Source organism: Pan paniscus, chromosome 13 (genome assembly GCF_029289425.2).
Source record: "Pan paniscus chromosome 13, NHGRI_mPanPan1-v2.0_pri, whole genome shotgun sequence".
Taxonomy (NCBI): Eukaryota; Metazoa; Chordata; class Mammalia; order Primates; family Hominidae; genus Pan; species Pan paniscus.
In genome coordinates, this window is record NC_073262.2 from 42556496 (window position 1) to 42569996 (window position 13501).

Below are 13501 nucleotides of genomic sequence, written 5' to 3' on the forward strand. Positions count from 1 at the left end.
CCTGGCAAAACAACTAGGCAATGAAAAAAAGAAAAGATCCACATTCTAAAGGAAGAAGTAAAATTACCTGTTACTTATGATATGATGTTATATACAAAAAAATCCTATATACTGAAAACAATACCTGTTAGAACTAGTAGTTGCATTTAGCAAAATTGCAGAATACAAAATTAAGTGTATTTCTCTTCATTACACGGTACAATCCAAGTTTTTAAAATTCCATTGAAAATAGCATTAAGAAGAATATACTTTGGAATAAACAAGCAAAGAGATGTAAGACTAGTATACTAGAAGTTACAAGATGTTGCTGAAGAAAAGTCACAAACAATGGGGAAGATATTCTATATTTATAGATTAGACAATTGAAAAGATATCCCATATTCATAAATTAGAAAACAATATTCTTAAGTCTATACTAATGAAATCAACAACAGATTAAATGCAATAGCTATATAAATCATAACAATATTTACTTGCAGAAATACAAAATTCTAAAACATATGAAATCTCAAGATTGAAAATAGCCAATTAAACTTGTAAAATAATGTCAATTGTGGAGCCCTCACAATTTTTAAATCAAAAACTAATTGCAGTGCTGTTGAACTCTTTTCAAATGTGGTATTTTGAGGCCAGGTTCTATGGCTTACATGTGTAACCTCAGCACTTTGTGAGGCTGAGGTAGGAGGATTGCTTGAACCCAGGAGTTCAAACCACACTGGACATCCTAGTGAGAACATCCATCGCTAAAAAAAAAAATTAAAATTAACCTGGCAATGTGACGTGAACCTGTAGTCTCAGCTATTCCAGAGGCTGAAGTGAGAGGATTTTTTAAACATGGGAGAGCAAGGCTGCAGTGAGCCATGGTCGCACCAGTGCACCCCAGCCTGGATGACAGAGAACCTGTCTCAAAAAGTAAAAAGGAGAAAATCTAAAAAGAAATGTATTAAATCAAGACGTGTAGACATAGAAAATAATAGAGACCCCTCTCTCCACAAAACCTTGTATATATGGTCAAAATGATCTTCAACAAGTGTGCAAAGGCCAAACTATGGAGAGGGAATAGCCCCCTTTAACAAAAAACGGTATGAAGACTTGCTATCAACATGTAAAATACAGAAGTCAGAATTGTAGTTTATACTATATTTTTTTTAAAACTCAAAATGTGTAAGTCTGAAAGCCTTACACAAAAATATAAGGGAAAAATATCCAAAATTATGCCATGGAATTTGGCAATGGGTTCTTGACTGCCAGCAGCCCCACATCCCTGGAGCATCCATCCGCTCACCGCTGCCTGGTGCTGGGTCCTTCCACACCTGTCACACTGCTTTGTGCGGGGCTCTGAGGGGCACGAGCCAGGACACCAGGCCGAGCACAGGGCACAGGCCGGGCGTTCTCCGGCTATTCGAGGGCAGGCTGTCCCCATGACAGCCTCAGGCGCAGGAGGGAGGACGGCCTGATTCGAGTCTGCGGAAGGAGGAAGAAGCTCGTTTCCTGAGCCAGCAGGGACACAGAGGCGGATGCGGGACACAGGGACACAGGGGTGGATGCCATAAAAATATATGGCATATATTTTGAAACATGGCCGCAATTTGAATAATTAGAGTGTTATGCTGAAACTGCACCAAAATTTATCATTCCAGTGACTACAGGGAATTTTTAATAGTTGTTATTTTTATAATAAAATTAAACTTTAATGAAATAACTGACTTTCAAACTTCAGCAAGAGGACAAATATTCAGCCAGAGGTATCAGTTCCCGGTTTCTGCTTCGGGTCCTCTCTGGTCTCCCACAGCCCCTCCTGCATCACCCAGGTCTAAGGGGCCACCTGCCCTGGCCTGTGTTCCCTCGTCCCTCCCCTTCCCCACCCAGATCCTGCAGCGCCTTCCTGGGGCAGGAGCAGCGAACCATCCAGAGCGGGAGGCTCCCTCGCCCAGGGCAGCACCGCTCCGCCCCTCTCCCCTCCTGCCCAGCCCCTGGCAAAGGAGTCGCCTGGGCCTGGCCCGCTGCCCGCCCCCCAATGCCTGCCCTGTGCCTGCAACGGCGACGCTGCCAACAAGAGGTGCCAGAGACCGCGGCGCAACCCGCCCAGAGAGCAGGGTCCCACTCACCTGGGAACGGGGGCACGTCCCTTCCGGTAGGCGATGGAGTTAAGATTGTTTCCTTATTTATTTTACTTAAAACTGGTAGAATGTTACTATTATATGAAGTACCCATGACTCTCTCAGTAAATTTGAGCAAACGTTTATTAGTTTTTGTCAGTTTAACTAGTTCTTTTATTTCTATTATTAAGGTGAAATTTAACTTCTATCTGAAATCAGTAAGATACAGAGAGATTTTAATGACAAGTGAATATTTTTTTCTCAGGGGGAACTGAATTATGAATTGAATGAATGAATTATGAATTAAATGAATGAATTCATTACCAAGGTAGAGAGGACACTAACCAATCAGTAGTTTTAATCAATCTGTATTCCCTCCCCCCTCCCTCTTTGTTTTTTGTTTGTTTGTTTGTTTGTTTGTTTTTGAGACAGAGTTTTGCTCTGTCGCCCAGGCTGGAGTGATGTGGCGCGATCTTGGCTCACTACAACCTCCCCCCGCCGGGTTCAAGCGACTCTCCGCCTCAGACCCCCGAGTAGCTGGGATTACAGGCGCCAGCCACCATGCCCAGTTAATTTTTGTGTTTTCATTAGAGGCGGGGTTTCACCATGTTGGCCAGGCTGGTCTCAAACTCCTGACCTCGGGTGATCCGCTCACCTTGGCCTCTCAAAGTGTTGGGATTATAGGCGTGAGCCACCAGTCCCAGCCCCTCCCACCCCTCTGTATTATGACCATGTGTACCCAGCTTTTAGCTCCCACTTATGAAAGAGAACATGCGGTATTTTGTTTATTGCTTTTGCATTAGTTTGCTGGAAACAATGCATCCATGTTGCTTCAAATGGCATAATTTTGAGTTTTTTCTGGCTGTATAGTATTCCATGAGTCTTTATCCAGACCACAACTGATGGACGCCTGGGTTAAGTCTATGTCTTTGTGATTGTGAATACTGCTGTGATAAAAATATGGCTACATGTGTCTTTTTGGTAGGATATTTATTTTCTTTCGGGTATATACCCAGTAATGGGGTTACTGGGTTGAATGGTAGTTCAACTCTCAGTTCTTTAAGAAATCCCCAATCTGCTTTCCACAGTGGCTGAACTAATTTACATTCCTTCAGAAAGTGTATGTGTTCTCTATTCTCTAAATCTTCACCAATATGTGTTTTTCTTTTGACTTTTCAAAAAAAGCCATTCTGACTGGTGTGAAATGGTATTTCATTTCGGTTTTGATTTGCATTTCTCTAATAAATAATGATGATGAGCACTTTTACATATGTTTGTTGGGTGCTTGTGTGTATGTCTTCTTTTGAGAAGTGTCTGTTCATGTCCTGTTGCCCACTTTTTAATGGAGTTACTTGCTGATGCTTGTTGATTTGTTTGAGTTCCTTATAGGTTCTGAATAATAGACCTCTGTTAGATGCGTAGTTTGTGAATATTTTCTTTCATTCTGTGGGTTATCTCTTTACTACCTTGATAGTTTCTCTTGTTGTGCAAAAGTTTCTCAGTTTAATTAACTCCCACTTGTCAATTTTTGTTTTAGTTGCAATTGCTTTTGAGGACTTAGCCATAAATTATTTGCCATATGGAGAAATAGGAACACTTTTACACTGTTGGTGGGACTGAAAACTAGTTCAACCATTGTGGAAGTCAGTGTGGCGATTCCTCAGGGATCTAGAACTAGAAATACCATTTGACCCGGCCATCCCATTACTGGGTATATACCCAAAGGACTATAAATCATGCTGCTATAAAGACATATGCACACATATGTTTATTGCGGCACTATCCACAATAGCAAAGACGTGGAACCAACCCAAATATCCAACAATGATAGATTGGATTAAGAAAATGTGGCACATATACACCATGGAATACTATGCAGCCATAAAAAATGATGAGTTCATGTCCTTTGTATGGACGTGGATGAAATTGGAAATCATCATTCTCAGTAAACTATCACAAGAACAAAAAACCAAATACCACATATTCTCACTCATAGGTGGGAATTGAACAATGAGAACACATGGACACAGGAAGGGGAACATCACACTCTGGGGACTGTTATGGGGTCGGGGGAGGGGAGAGGGATAGCTTTAGGAGATATACCTAATGCTAAATGATGAGTTAATGGGTGCAGCACACCAGCATGGCACATATATACATATGTAACTAACCTGCACATTGTGCACATGTACTCTAAAACTTAAAGTATAATAATAATAAAATAAAATAAAAAAACAAGAAAAGTATTTCCTAGGATTTTTCTAGGCGTCTTATAGCTTGAGATTTTACATTTAACTCTTTAATCCATCTTAAGTTAATTTTTGTATTTGGTGAAATATGGGGGTCTAGTTTTATTCTTCTGCATATGACTAGCCAGTTATCCCTGCATTATTTATTAAATAAAAGTCTTTTTCCCATTGCTTACTTTTGTCAACTTTGTTAAAGATGTGATGGTTGCAGGCATGTGGCCTTAGTTTCTAGTACTCTAGTCTGTTCCATTGGTCTATGTGTCTGTTTTTCTACCAGTACCATGTTGTTTTGATTACTATAGTCTTCTAGGATAGTTTGAAGTCATGTAATATGATGTCTCTAGCCTATGTCTCTAGCCTTAGGATTGCTTTGGCTTGGCTATTCAGACTCCTTTTAGGTTCCATATAAATTTTAAATGTTTTCTATTTTGTGCAAAATGACATTAGTAGTTTGATAGGAAAAGCATTGAATCTGTAAATCGCTTTGAGCAGTATACTCATCTGCACGCAGATGATACTACAGTGTATGTTCTGTGGTTGATGAATGAAGTGTATTGTAATTCCAAATGGTCAAGCATCGAATTTAAATGCAGAATTTCTTTATTAGTTTTCTGCCTCAATGATCTGTGTAACACTGTCATTGGGGTGTGTTCCAATCTGTGTGTTCCAATGTTGGCTGCATATATATTTAGAATAGACATATATTGCATATATATTTAGAATATATTTAAAATACATTTCACTTACTGGTACTTCACTCACTTTTATTAGCTGGATGCCATCATGGGGGCAGTTTGCCTCCATTCTCCTTCCCGGAATCTGGTGTGTCCTTCATGATTCTGGTGGATTCCTTTTCTTCTTCTTAAATTAAAGCTCAGAGAGTTGACATTTATGCACTATTGTGCTATGTCCATGTGGCTGAAGCATGCTTAAAGTCTCTAATCCATCATCTTGAAAAAAAATTTAATCTAAATTTGAGTTTATAAAAGCAAAATTGTATATTTTATTAAGTGGTTGTTATTCTCGAGCTAAAAGATTAATCTCATAAATACACATATTTATCTTCAGTGCCAGAACCAAAAAATTAATAGGTGCCACCAACACGTATCAGCACAGTCATATTGTTTGTGTTTTACTGTCATTTTGGACACAAGAATAATAAGAAAAAAACTGACTTTAAGACACAATGGTATCTACATTATAAGAATTGTAGTAGTTGGCTCAAAAACTGGTGTCTTTCTCCAATGGGTCTCCGGAGGTAGTTGGAGCTAAGCTTGGACAGAAGAACACCAAGGTTCCCATGCATTGGAGTTGAGAGATAACAAAAGACACAGTTAAATTTGAACTTCAGATAAATAATAGATAAAAGTTAGTGTATTTATAAAGTATTGCATATACATATTGCATGCAAGTATGCAGATATCATAATAGAAAAGTATTATTTGTTTCAGAATCTTGAACTTAAGTATATTCTATATGACTATTTGCTGAATCTTGTAGCTCCACCATGAAAGTAATCATGGGTCTTGGAAAATATGATATGTACCTGGAGAAGTGATATAGAATTAAAAATTATAGAATTCATATTGTTTGGTCAGAGCATAAGAGAGTGTAATCAGGTCCTAATAAATACATTCAAAATGTAAAATCTTAATACAAACCTCAGCACTCCCTGTAAGAAGTGACAATTAAGCTAGAGTGAATCCCCTGACCACTCTCAGAAGACACATAATGCATTTGAGACCAGCCTGGCCAACATGGCAAAACCACGTCTCTACTAAAAATATAAAAATTAGCCAGGTATGGTGGTGTGCACCTGCAATCCCAGCTACTTGAAAGGCTGAGGCAGGAGAATCACTTGAACACCAGAGGCAGAGGTCGCAGTGAACTGAGATCACACCATTGCACTCCAGCCTGGGCAACAAGAGCAAGACTGTGTCTCAAAAAAATAAATAAATAAATAAATAAAGAAGAAGAAGACAGATAATGCATAACAATGTATCATTATTATGACTTCACTTTAGGCTATTCTCCATAGAATAAGTTCCAAAGTATGTGATCATCATGGATAATGGTGGAGAAGATGACATAATTAATGAATCTTTATGTTATAGGTTATCTCTTAGGTATTAAATCTATGTTGGATAAAGAACATCTGAAGTGAAATTGCTATTATTTTGAAGATAATATCCAATTGTTCTCTGCAAGTTGCATTTGGTCACTGTGAGACATCTTACTGATGCGTGGAAAAATGCCAACTACCATGATTTACATATAATTTACATTACAAAATTTTAGAAGAAAAACCAAACTCTTTGAGGGATTTTAAAAGGCTTATTTTGAGCTTATATGAATGACTGTGGCCCAGTGAATCACAGGTTTAAGGAGTCCTGAGAAACTGCATGCAAAGCAGCTGAATTACAGTTGATTTTCCATTTTAGAGAGGGAGAAATTACAGGGGAATACATAAATCAATACACAGAAGGTATACATTTGTTAGACCCAAAAAAGATTCTTTGAAAGATCAAGGCTTTCACTATATTGACTGAGCAAAAGATGGAAGACTAATTATTAAAATAATAAATGAAAGCAGAGCCATTACAACCAACTTTACAGAACTACAAAAGGATTACAGGAGTATACTGTGAACAACTGTCTAACAACAAATTAGGTGCCCTGGATGAAATGGATGAATCACTAGAAAGACACAAACTACCAAAGTGGCTCAAGAAGAGAAAATCTGAATAGATCTATAACCTAGGAGATTGAATTAGTAATCAAAAGCGATTAACAAAGAAACATTTATGACCAAATAGCTGCATTAACTGCTGAGTCAACCTAACATTTAAAGAAGAATTAATACCATTTCTTCTCAAACTCTTCTGACAAAATATATGAAGAAGGAATACTTGCTAATTCATTTTTTGATAACAGCATTATCCTTATACCAAAGACAAAGAGAGCACAAAAGAGAGAACTACAGCACAATATCCCTTATGAATATATAAGCAAAAATCTCAGCAAAATACTAGCAATACTAGCAAAATACTAGCAGCAATACTGCATAATCAAAGGATTGTAAACTATCACCCTTTGAGATTTATCCCCAAAATGCAAGGGTGGCTCAACATATAAAAAATCAATCAGTGTAATATACTGTAACACTGAAATGAATAAGCACGTTATTATTTCAATTGATGCAGAAAAAACATTGATGAAATACAACACCCTGCTATAATAAAAATACTCAATAAACTAGGCATAGAAGGGATCTTCTGCAACATGACAACGGGATGTACAAAAACCCAACAGTTAATATCATGATCAATGATGAAACACTGAAAGCTGTTTTCCTAACATCTAGAACAAGACAAGGATGGTGCATTTGCCACTTGTATTCAACGTAGCACTGGCAGTTCTAGCCAGAGCAATTAGGCAAGACAAAGAAATAAAAGGCATCTACATTAGAAATAAAAAATAGGTGTAAAATTATATCTACACATGATCTTATGGGTATAAAGCTCCAAACAAAACACAAAACCATTTATAACTAATAAAAGAGGCAGGATGCAAAACAAACATAGGCAAATGAGCTATATTTCTATTTAGTTGTAAATAACTATGAAAACATTTTAAAAATTCCATTTATAATAGCATCAAAGAATAAGTTATTCAGGCATAAATGTAACCATGGTGGTACACACAAAACTTTGCTGAAAAAAACTAAAGAGAGTGGAAATAACTGGAAAGACATTCTGTGTTCACGGGTTGTAAGACAATATTGTTAAGATGACAATACCATCTAAAGTAATCTACAGATTCAATGCAATACCATCAAAATCCCAAAGGCATTTTTGCAGAAACAAAGAAACTCATTCTAAAATCATACAAAAATTCAAAGGATCTGACAGACAAAACAGTCTTGAAAAAGAACATTGGAAAACTCACATTTTTCAGTTTCACAGCCTATTACCAATCTACAGTCATCAAGAGAGTGTGGTACTGGCATAAGACCAATAGACTTTTAGACCAATACAATAGAACAGATTTGAGATCCTACAAATTAGTCCTCACATATATGGTCAATGACTGTTCAACAAGGTGGCCAAGTCTAGTCAAGGGAGGAAAGAACAGTCTCTTCAACAGCTGGATGTCAGTGCACAGGAGAGAAATTAGACCCCTACCTTGCAGTATATACAAAAATTAATTCTAAATTAATAAAAGACTTAAATGTAAGGACTAAAAATATGTAACTCTTAGAAGAAAACACACGGTAAACCTTTATGACCTTTGAGTTTTAAGTGTATTTTGAAATATGACAGAAAAGCACAGATAACAAAAGAAAATACATGTAAATTAGATTCAATCAAAATAAAAACCCTTTATGCATCAAAGGATACTATCAAGGGAGTGAAAAGACAACCCATAGTATGTGAGAAAATATGTATCTGCTAAAATCAAAGCGTGTATCTGATAAAAGCTTAATATCCCACAACTCAACAACAGAATTCTAAGATCCCAATTAAAAAAGAGGCAAAGGACTTGAATAGACATTTCTCCAAAAAAGATACACAAATGTCTAAGAAGGACAAGAAAAGATGCTAAACACCGTTATTCATTAATAAAATGCAAGACAAAACCCAAATGAGATGCCACTTTGCATCCACTAGTAAGGCTTTCATAACAACGACACAGAAAATCAGTGTTGCTAAGGAGGTGGAGAAATTGGAGCCCTCATGAACTGGCTGCTAGGAACCGAAAATGATGCACTTGCTGTGGAAAACAGTTTGGTGGTTCCTCAAAGAATCACACAGAGAAACAGGCGCCGCTGGCTTGCGGGTTCTCCTGGGCTGGCGCGGGACTTCCCGGAATCGCAGGCGCTCATCCCTTCCCTCCTGAGGGCCCGCCTGGCCGTGACTCCCGCCCCTCTTCTCCTCCGAAGAGAGATCGGGGCCGCTCCAGGGGCCGTCTGCAGCCACCAGGGATGGGGCTGAGGGTCGGTTCCTGCCCTGGTGCAGCCGCCTCCGGGCAGACCGCCTGACTTGGCCTCAGTCACGGCGACATCTAGCCCTGGTTCTGCGAGGCTGGGCGCGCCAGCCAGCTTGGAAGTTGCCCGGCGCCTGTAGCTGGGCGCCCAGGTGGTGGAGCATGGCCTGGGCGGCCTCCGGATCACGAGTGCCCCTGGCCTGAGAGCCCGCCAGACCCTGCCCCCGCCCGGGTCCTCCTCTGCCAGAGCTCGAGACCTCTAGCCAGGGGTCCTCTACAGCCACCGGGGATGGGGCTGAGAGCCGGTTCCCGCCCCCGTGCAGCTGCTGCAGGGCAGACCGCCTGGCTTCGCCGCAGCCACAGGGACATCTGGCCCTGGTTCCGAGATGTGGGGAGTGCGGGCGGGCTCGGGAGTTGCCTGGAGGCTGCTGCCTGCACACAGAAGGCGGCTGCAGCTTAGGTGCCCAGGCGGGCTGGAGGTGCATGGCCTGGTCGGCCTCGGGATCGCCAGCGCGCCCAGCCTGAGGGCCCCCAGGCCGTGCCTCTCGCCCACTCCTCCACCTGAGGGAGATCTGGGCCGCTGGCACGGGCACTCGGCAGTCACCCCGTGTGGGGCTTAGCGGCGGGTTCTCAGTTCTGGCTCCTGTGCGGCCGCCGCCGCCGGGCAGAATGCCTGGCTTGGCCGCAGCCACTGGGATACCTGGCCCTGGTTCTGCGATGCTGGGAGCGCGAGCGGGCTCGGGGGTTGCCAGGCAGCTGCTGCCTGCACACAGAGGGCGACTGCAGCTTGGGCGCCCAGGCGGCGGAGCATGGTCTGGGTGTCGTCTGGAAAGCGTGCGCGCCAGGCTTGAGGGCTCCCCTGGTGGTGCCACCTGCCTCGCTGCTGGGCGCCTCCCTGCCCCTGCGCCTGCGCGGGCGCTGGGCCTTTGCGAGGGCTGAGCTGAGTTCTCCTCAGCACAGACCCGGAGAGCATCGCGAGGGCGGAGCTGAGTTCTCCTCTGCACAGACTTCGGAGATACAGCGAAGGCGGAGCAGTGTTCTCAGCACAGACCCGGGCGGGCGGGCCGGGGGCACCGCGAGGGCGGAGCTGCGTTCTGCTCAGCACAGACCTTGGGGGCACTGCCTCGCTTTGGTACAACTCGGGGCCGCATCGACGGTGAATAGAATCCTTCCTGTTTGCAGCCCTGAATAATCAGGGTCAGAGACCAGTTAGAGGGGTTCGGTGTGGAAAACGGGAAACCAAAATCCCCTCTGAATCCTGCCCACCGAGGTTCTCCCCAGCCAAGGCGAGGCGGCCGCAGTGCGAGATCCACACCGCAGCCTCGGAAGACAAATGCAGCATTCCTAATGCAGACATGACACCCAAAATATGACACCTCCATTGCTCATGTAACAAGCACCTGTAATGCTAATGCACTGCCTCAATACAAAAATATTAATATAAGATCCGCAATCCCCTCGCTGCCGTGCAGTCCTAAGACAGCGATCATAATAATCAACATTGACATAGTCAATACCAACGTAGCAACGAACCTAGGGTTAAGGTTGGTGTTAGGGTTAGGGGTTAAGTTTAGGGTTAGGGTTTGGAGATAGCAGTGGGGGTCAGAGTTAGGGGTTAGGAGTCAACGTTTAGAGTTAGGGGTTAAGAGATGTTAGGGGTTAGGTATTAGGGGTTAGGGTTGGGTTAGGGTGAGGTTGAGAGTTGTGGTTAGGGGTTAGGGGTTAGGGGTTAGGGTTAAGGGTTAGGGTTAGGGGTTAGGGTTAGGGTCAGGGGTTAGGGGTCAAGGTTAGGGTTCAGGGTCAAGGTCAGGGGTCCCACTCTGTGGGTTGTGTATTTACTCTGCTGACTGTTCCCTTTGCCATGCAAAAGCTCTTTAGTTTAATTAAGTCCCAGATATTTATCTTTGTTTTTATTGCATTTGCATTTGGGTCCTTGGTCATGAAATCTTTGCCTTTGCCAATGTCTAGAAGGGTTTATCCAGTGTTATCTTCTAGAATTTTTATAGTTCAGAAATTAGGTTTAAGTTCTTAATCCATCTTGAGTAGATTTTTGTATAAGGTGAGAGATGAGAATGCAGTTTTATTCCCCTACATGTGGCTAGCCAATTATCCCAACATCATGTGTTGAAAAGGGTGTCCTTTCCCCACTTTATGTTTTTGTTTACTTTGTCGAAGACCAGTTGGCTGATTATACTTGGGCATATGTCTAAACAAAACACGTATAGATCTGTATGCAGAAAATCATGAAACACTAAAGCAAGAAATTAAAGAACACTTAAATGAAGGGACTTGTTATATTAATGAACTGGAAAACTCAATGTGAGAAAGACAGATCTTCTGATTTAACATAATGTCAATGAAAATACCAGCTGAATTTTTGGGTAGATATAAATAAGCTGATTCTAAAATGCATGGAAAGGCATGCATTCCATTTATATGGAAAGGCAAAGGAACCAGAATAGCTAAAAACAATTTTGGAAAAAAAGAATAAATTTGGAGGAATCAAACTATCCTAAGATTTACTGTCAAGCTACAGTAAATATAATATCTTGCTACTGGTGAAGAGATACACACATAGATCAATTTAGCAGAACATAGTACAGAAATAAACCCAAACAAGTGGTGTTGGGATGGTTGGTCATTCATATGTAAAGAAATAAACCCCAACTTAACCATCGCATATTATTAAGAAGTTAACTCACAATGGATCACAGATTTAAGTGTAAAACCATAAAACGTCTAGAACAAGAGAAAATCTTCATGACCTGGGGCTAGGCAGACTTCTTAGATATGACATCAAAAGCACAATCCAAAAAAGATAACATCGATAAATCAGATGTCATTAAAATTAGAAATTTTGTTCTGCAAAAGACACTATTAAGAGAATGAAAAGACAAGCTACAGGCTGAGAAGAAATATTTGCAAATCACACATCTAAAAAAGGACTTATATCCAGAATATATAAATAGCTCTCAAAAATCAACAATAGGAAAAATATAACCCAATGTAAAACTGGGCAAAGCATGCATACAGACACTTCCGCAAAGAAGATAAAAGGATGGCAAAGAAACAACAACAAAAAAGTAATATCTGCTGAACACCATTAGCCATTAGGGAAATGTAAATTAAACTCACAATGCTTAGAATGGCTAAAATAAAAAAATAAGGAAAATACTAAGTGCTGATGAAGATGTAAATAAACTGGAACTTTCTACATCATTAGTGAGAATGCAAAATGGTACAGATACTACAATTTGGCAGTTTCTTTTAAAGTTAAACATGCATTTCCCATATGACCCAGTAAACATACTCCTGGCTTCGTATGCTACAGAAATAAGCACAAAAAAACTATACATGAATGTTTATATCAGCTCTATTGATAAATGCCAAAAAGTGGGGGAAAAAGTCTATCAACCAGTGAATGGATGAACTGTGATATATCCATAAAGTGGATACTTCCGTTAACCAGAAGTAAACAGAAATGAAGTATTGATACGTATAACAACTTGGGTGAATGTCAAGAGCAATTTGCTGAGTAAAAGAATCCGGTCTCAAATGTTACATATAGCGTCAGTCCATTTATATGACATTCTCAAAAAGACAAAGCTGTAGAGTTTTAGTGCTTATGGTAGTTGCCAGTGGTTACAGGTATGGTGAGGGGTAATTATGAGGGAAGACATTTGGGGTGATGGAAATGTTCTTTTTCTGACTACGGTAGTCGTTACACAAACTATGCCTGTGTTGTAATAGAATTGTACACCAAAAATAACAAAATAGTCAATTTTACTGTAGAAACATTTTTTAAAAACCTGTTTTAAAAACCCGGAAACACAATCTCAGTTATAAGGCATGGTCTATAAATGTTGTTATCATTTCTAACAATGTTTCCAGGGATTTTTTTTTAGATTATTGAAACATAACCAATCATTGCTCTTCAACTCTTCAATACTCTGAAATAGTTGGTGGATTATATAACCTACCAATATTAAGTGAGATTAAGGAATATATCCAGGGGTTATTTCTATTCTATTTTGATACCTAATTCCAATTCTACACTGCAAATCCTTGATGCCAGCTGTCTGTTGAGTAGCTACTCTAACCATAAACACTTAACAACTTTGTACGATGTGCTGGACACATAGAGAAAAATATGACATGGTCCCAGAA

The 13501-nt window shown here is 40.6% G+C and overlaps 1 protein-coding gene and 1 pseudogene across 1 annotated transcript; both read right to left on the reverse strand.

Annotated features, from left to right (window-relative positions):
- Positions 1-7929: 7929 nt before the first annotated feature.
- On the reverse strand, positions 7930-10307 carry LOC117979290 (uncharacterized). The gene has a single exon (XM_057301408.1). The coding sequence runs from the start codon at positions 10305-10307 to the stop codon at positions 9951-9953; it is 357 nt and encodes a 118-aa protein (XP_057157391.1). The 3' UTR covers positions 7930-9950.
- LOC130541273 (uncharacterized) lies at positions 9097-9819 on the reverse strand (annotated as a pseudogene).
- Positions 10308-13501: the final 3194 nt, after the last annotated feature.

Bases quoted from the DNA above. Each gene is read 5' to 3' on its own strand.
- LOC117979290 (XM_057301408.1), bottom strand. From the start codon at position 10,307: ATGCTCTCCGGGTCTGTGCTGAGGAGAACTCAGCTCAGCCCTCGCAAA.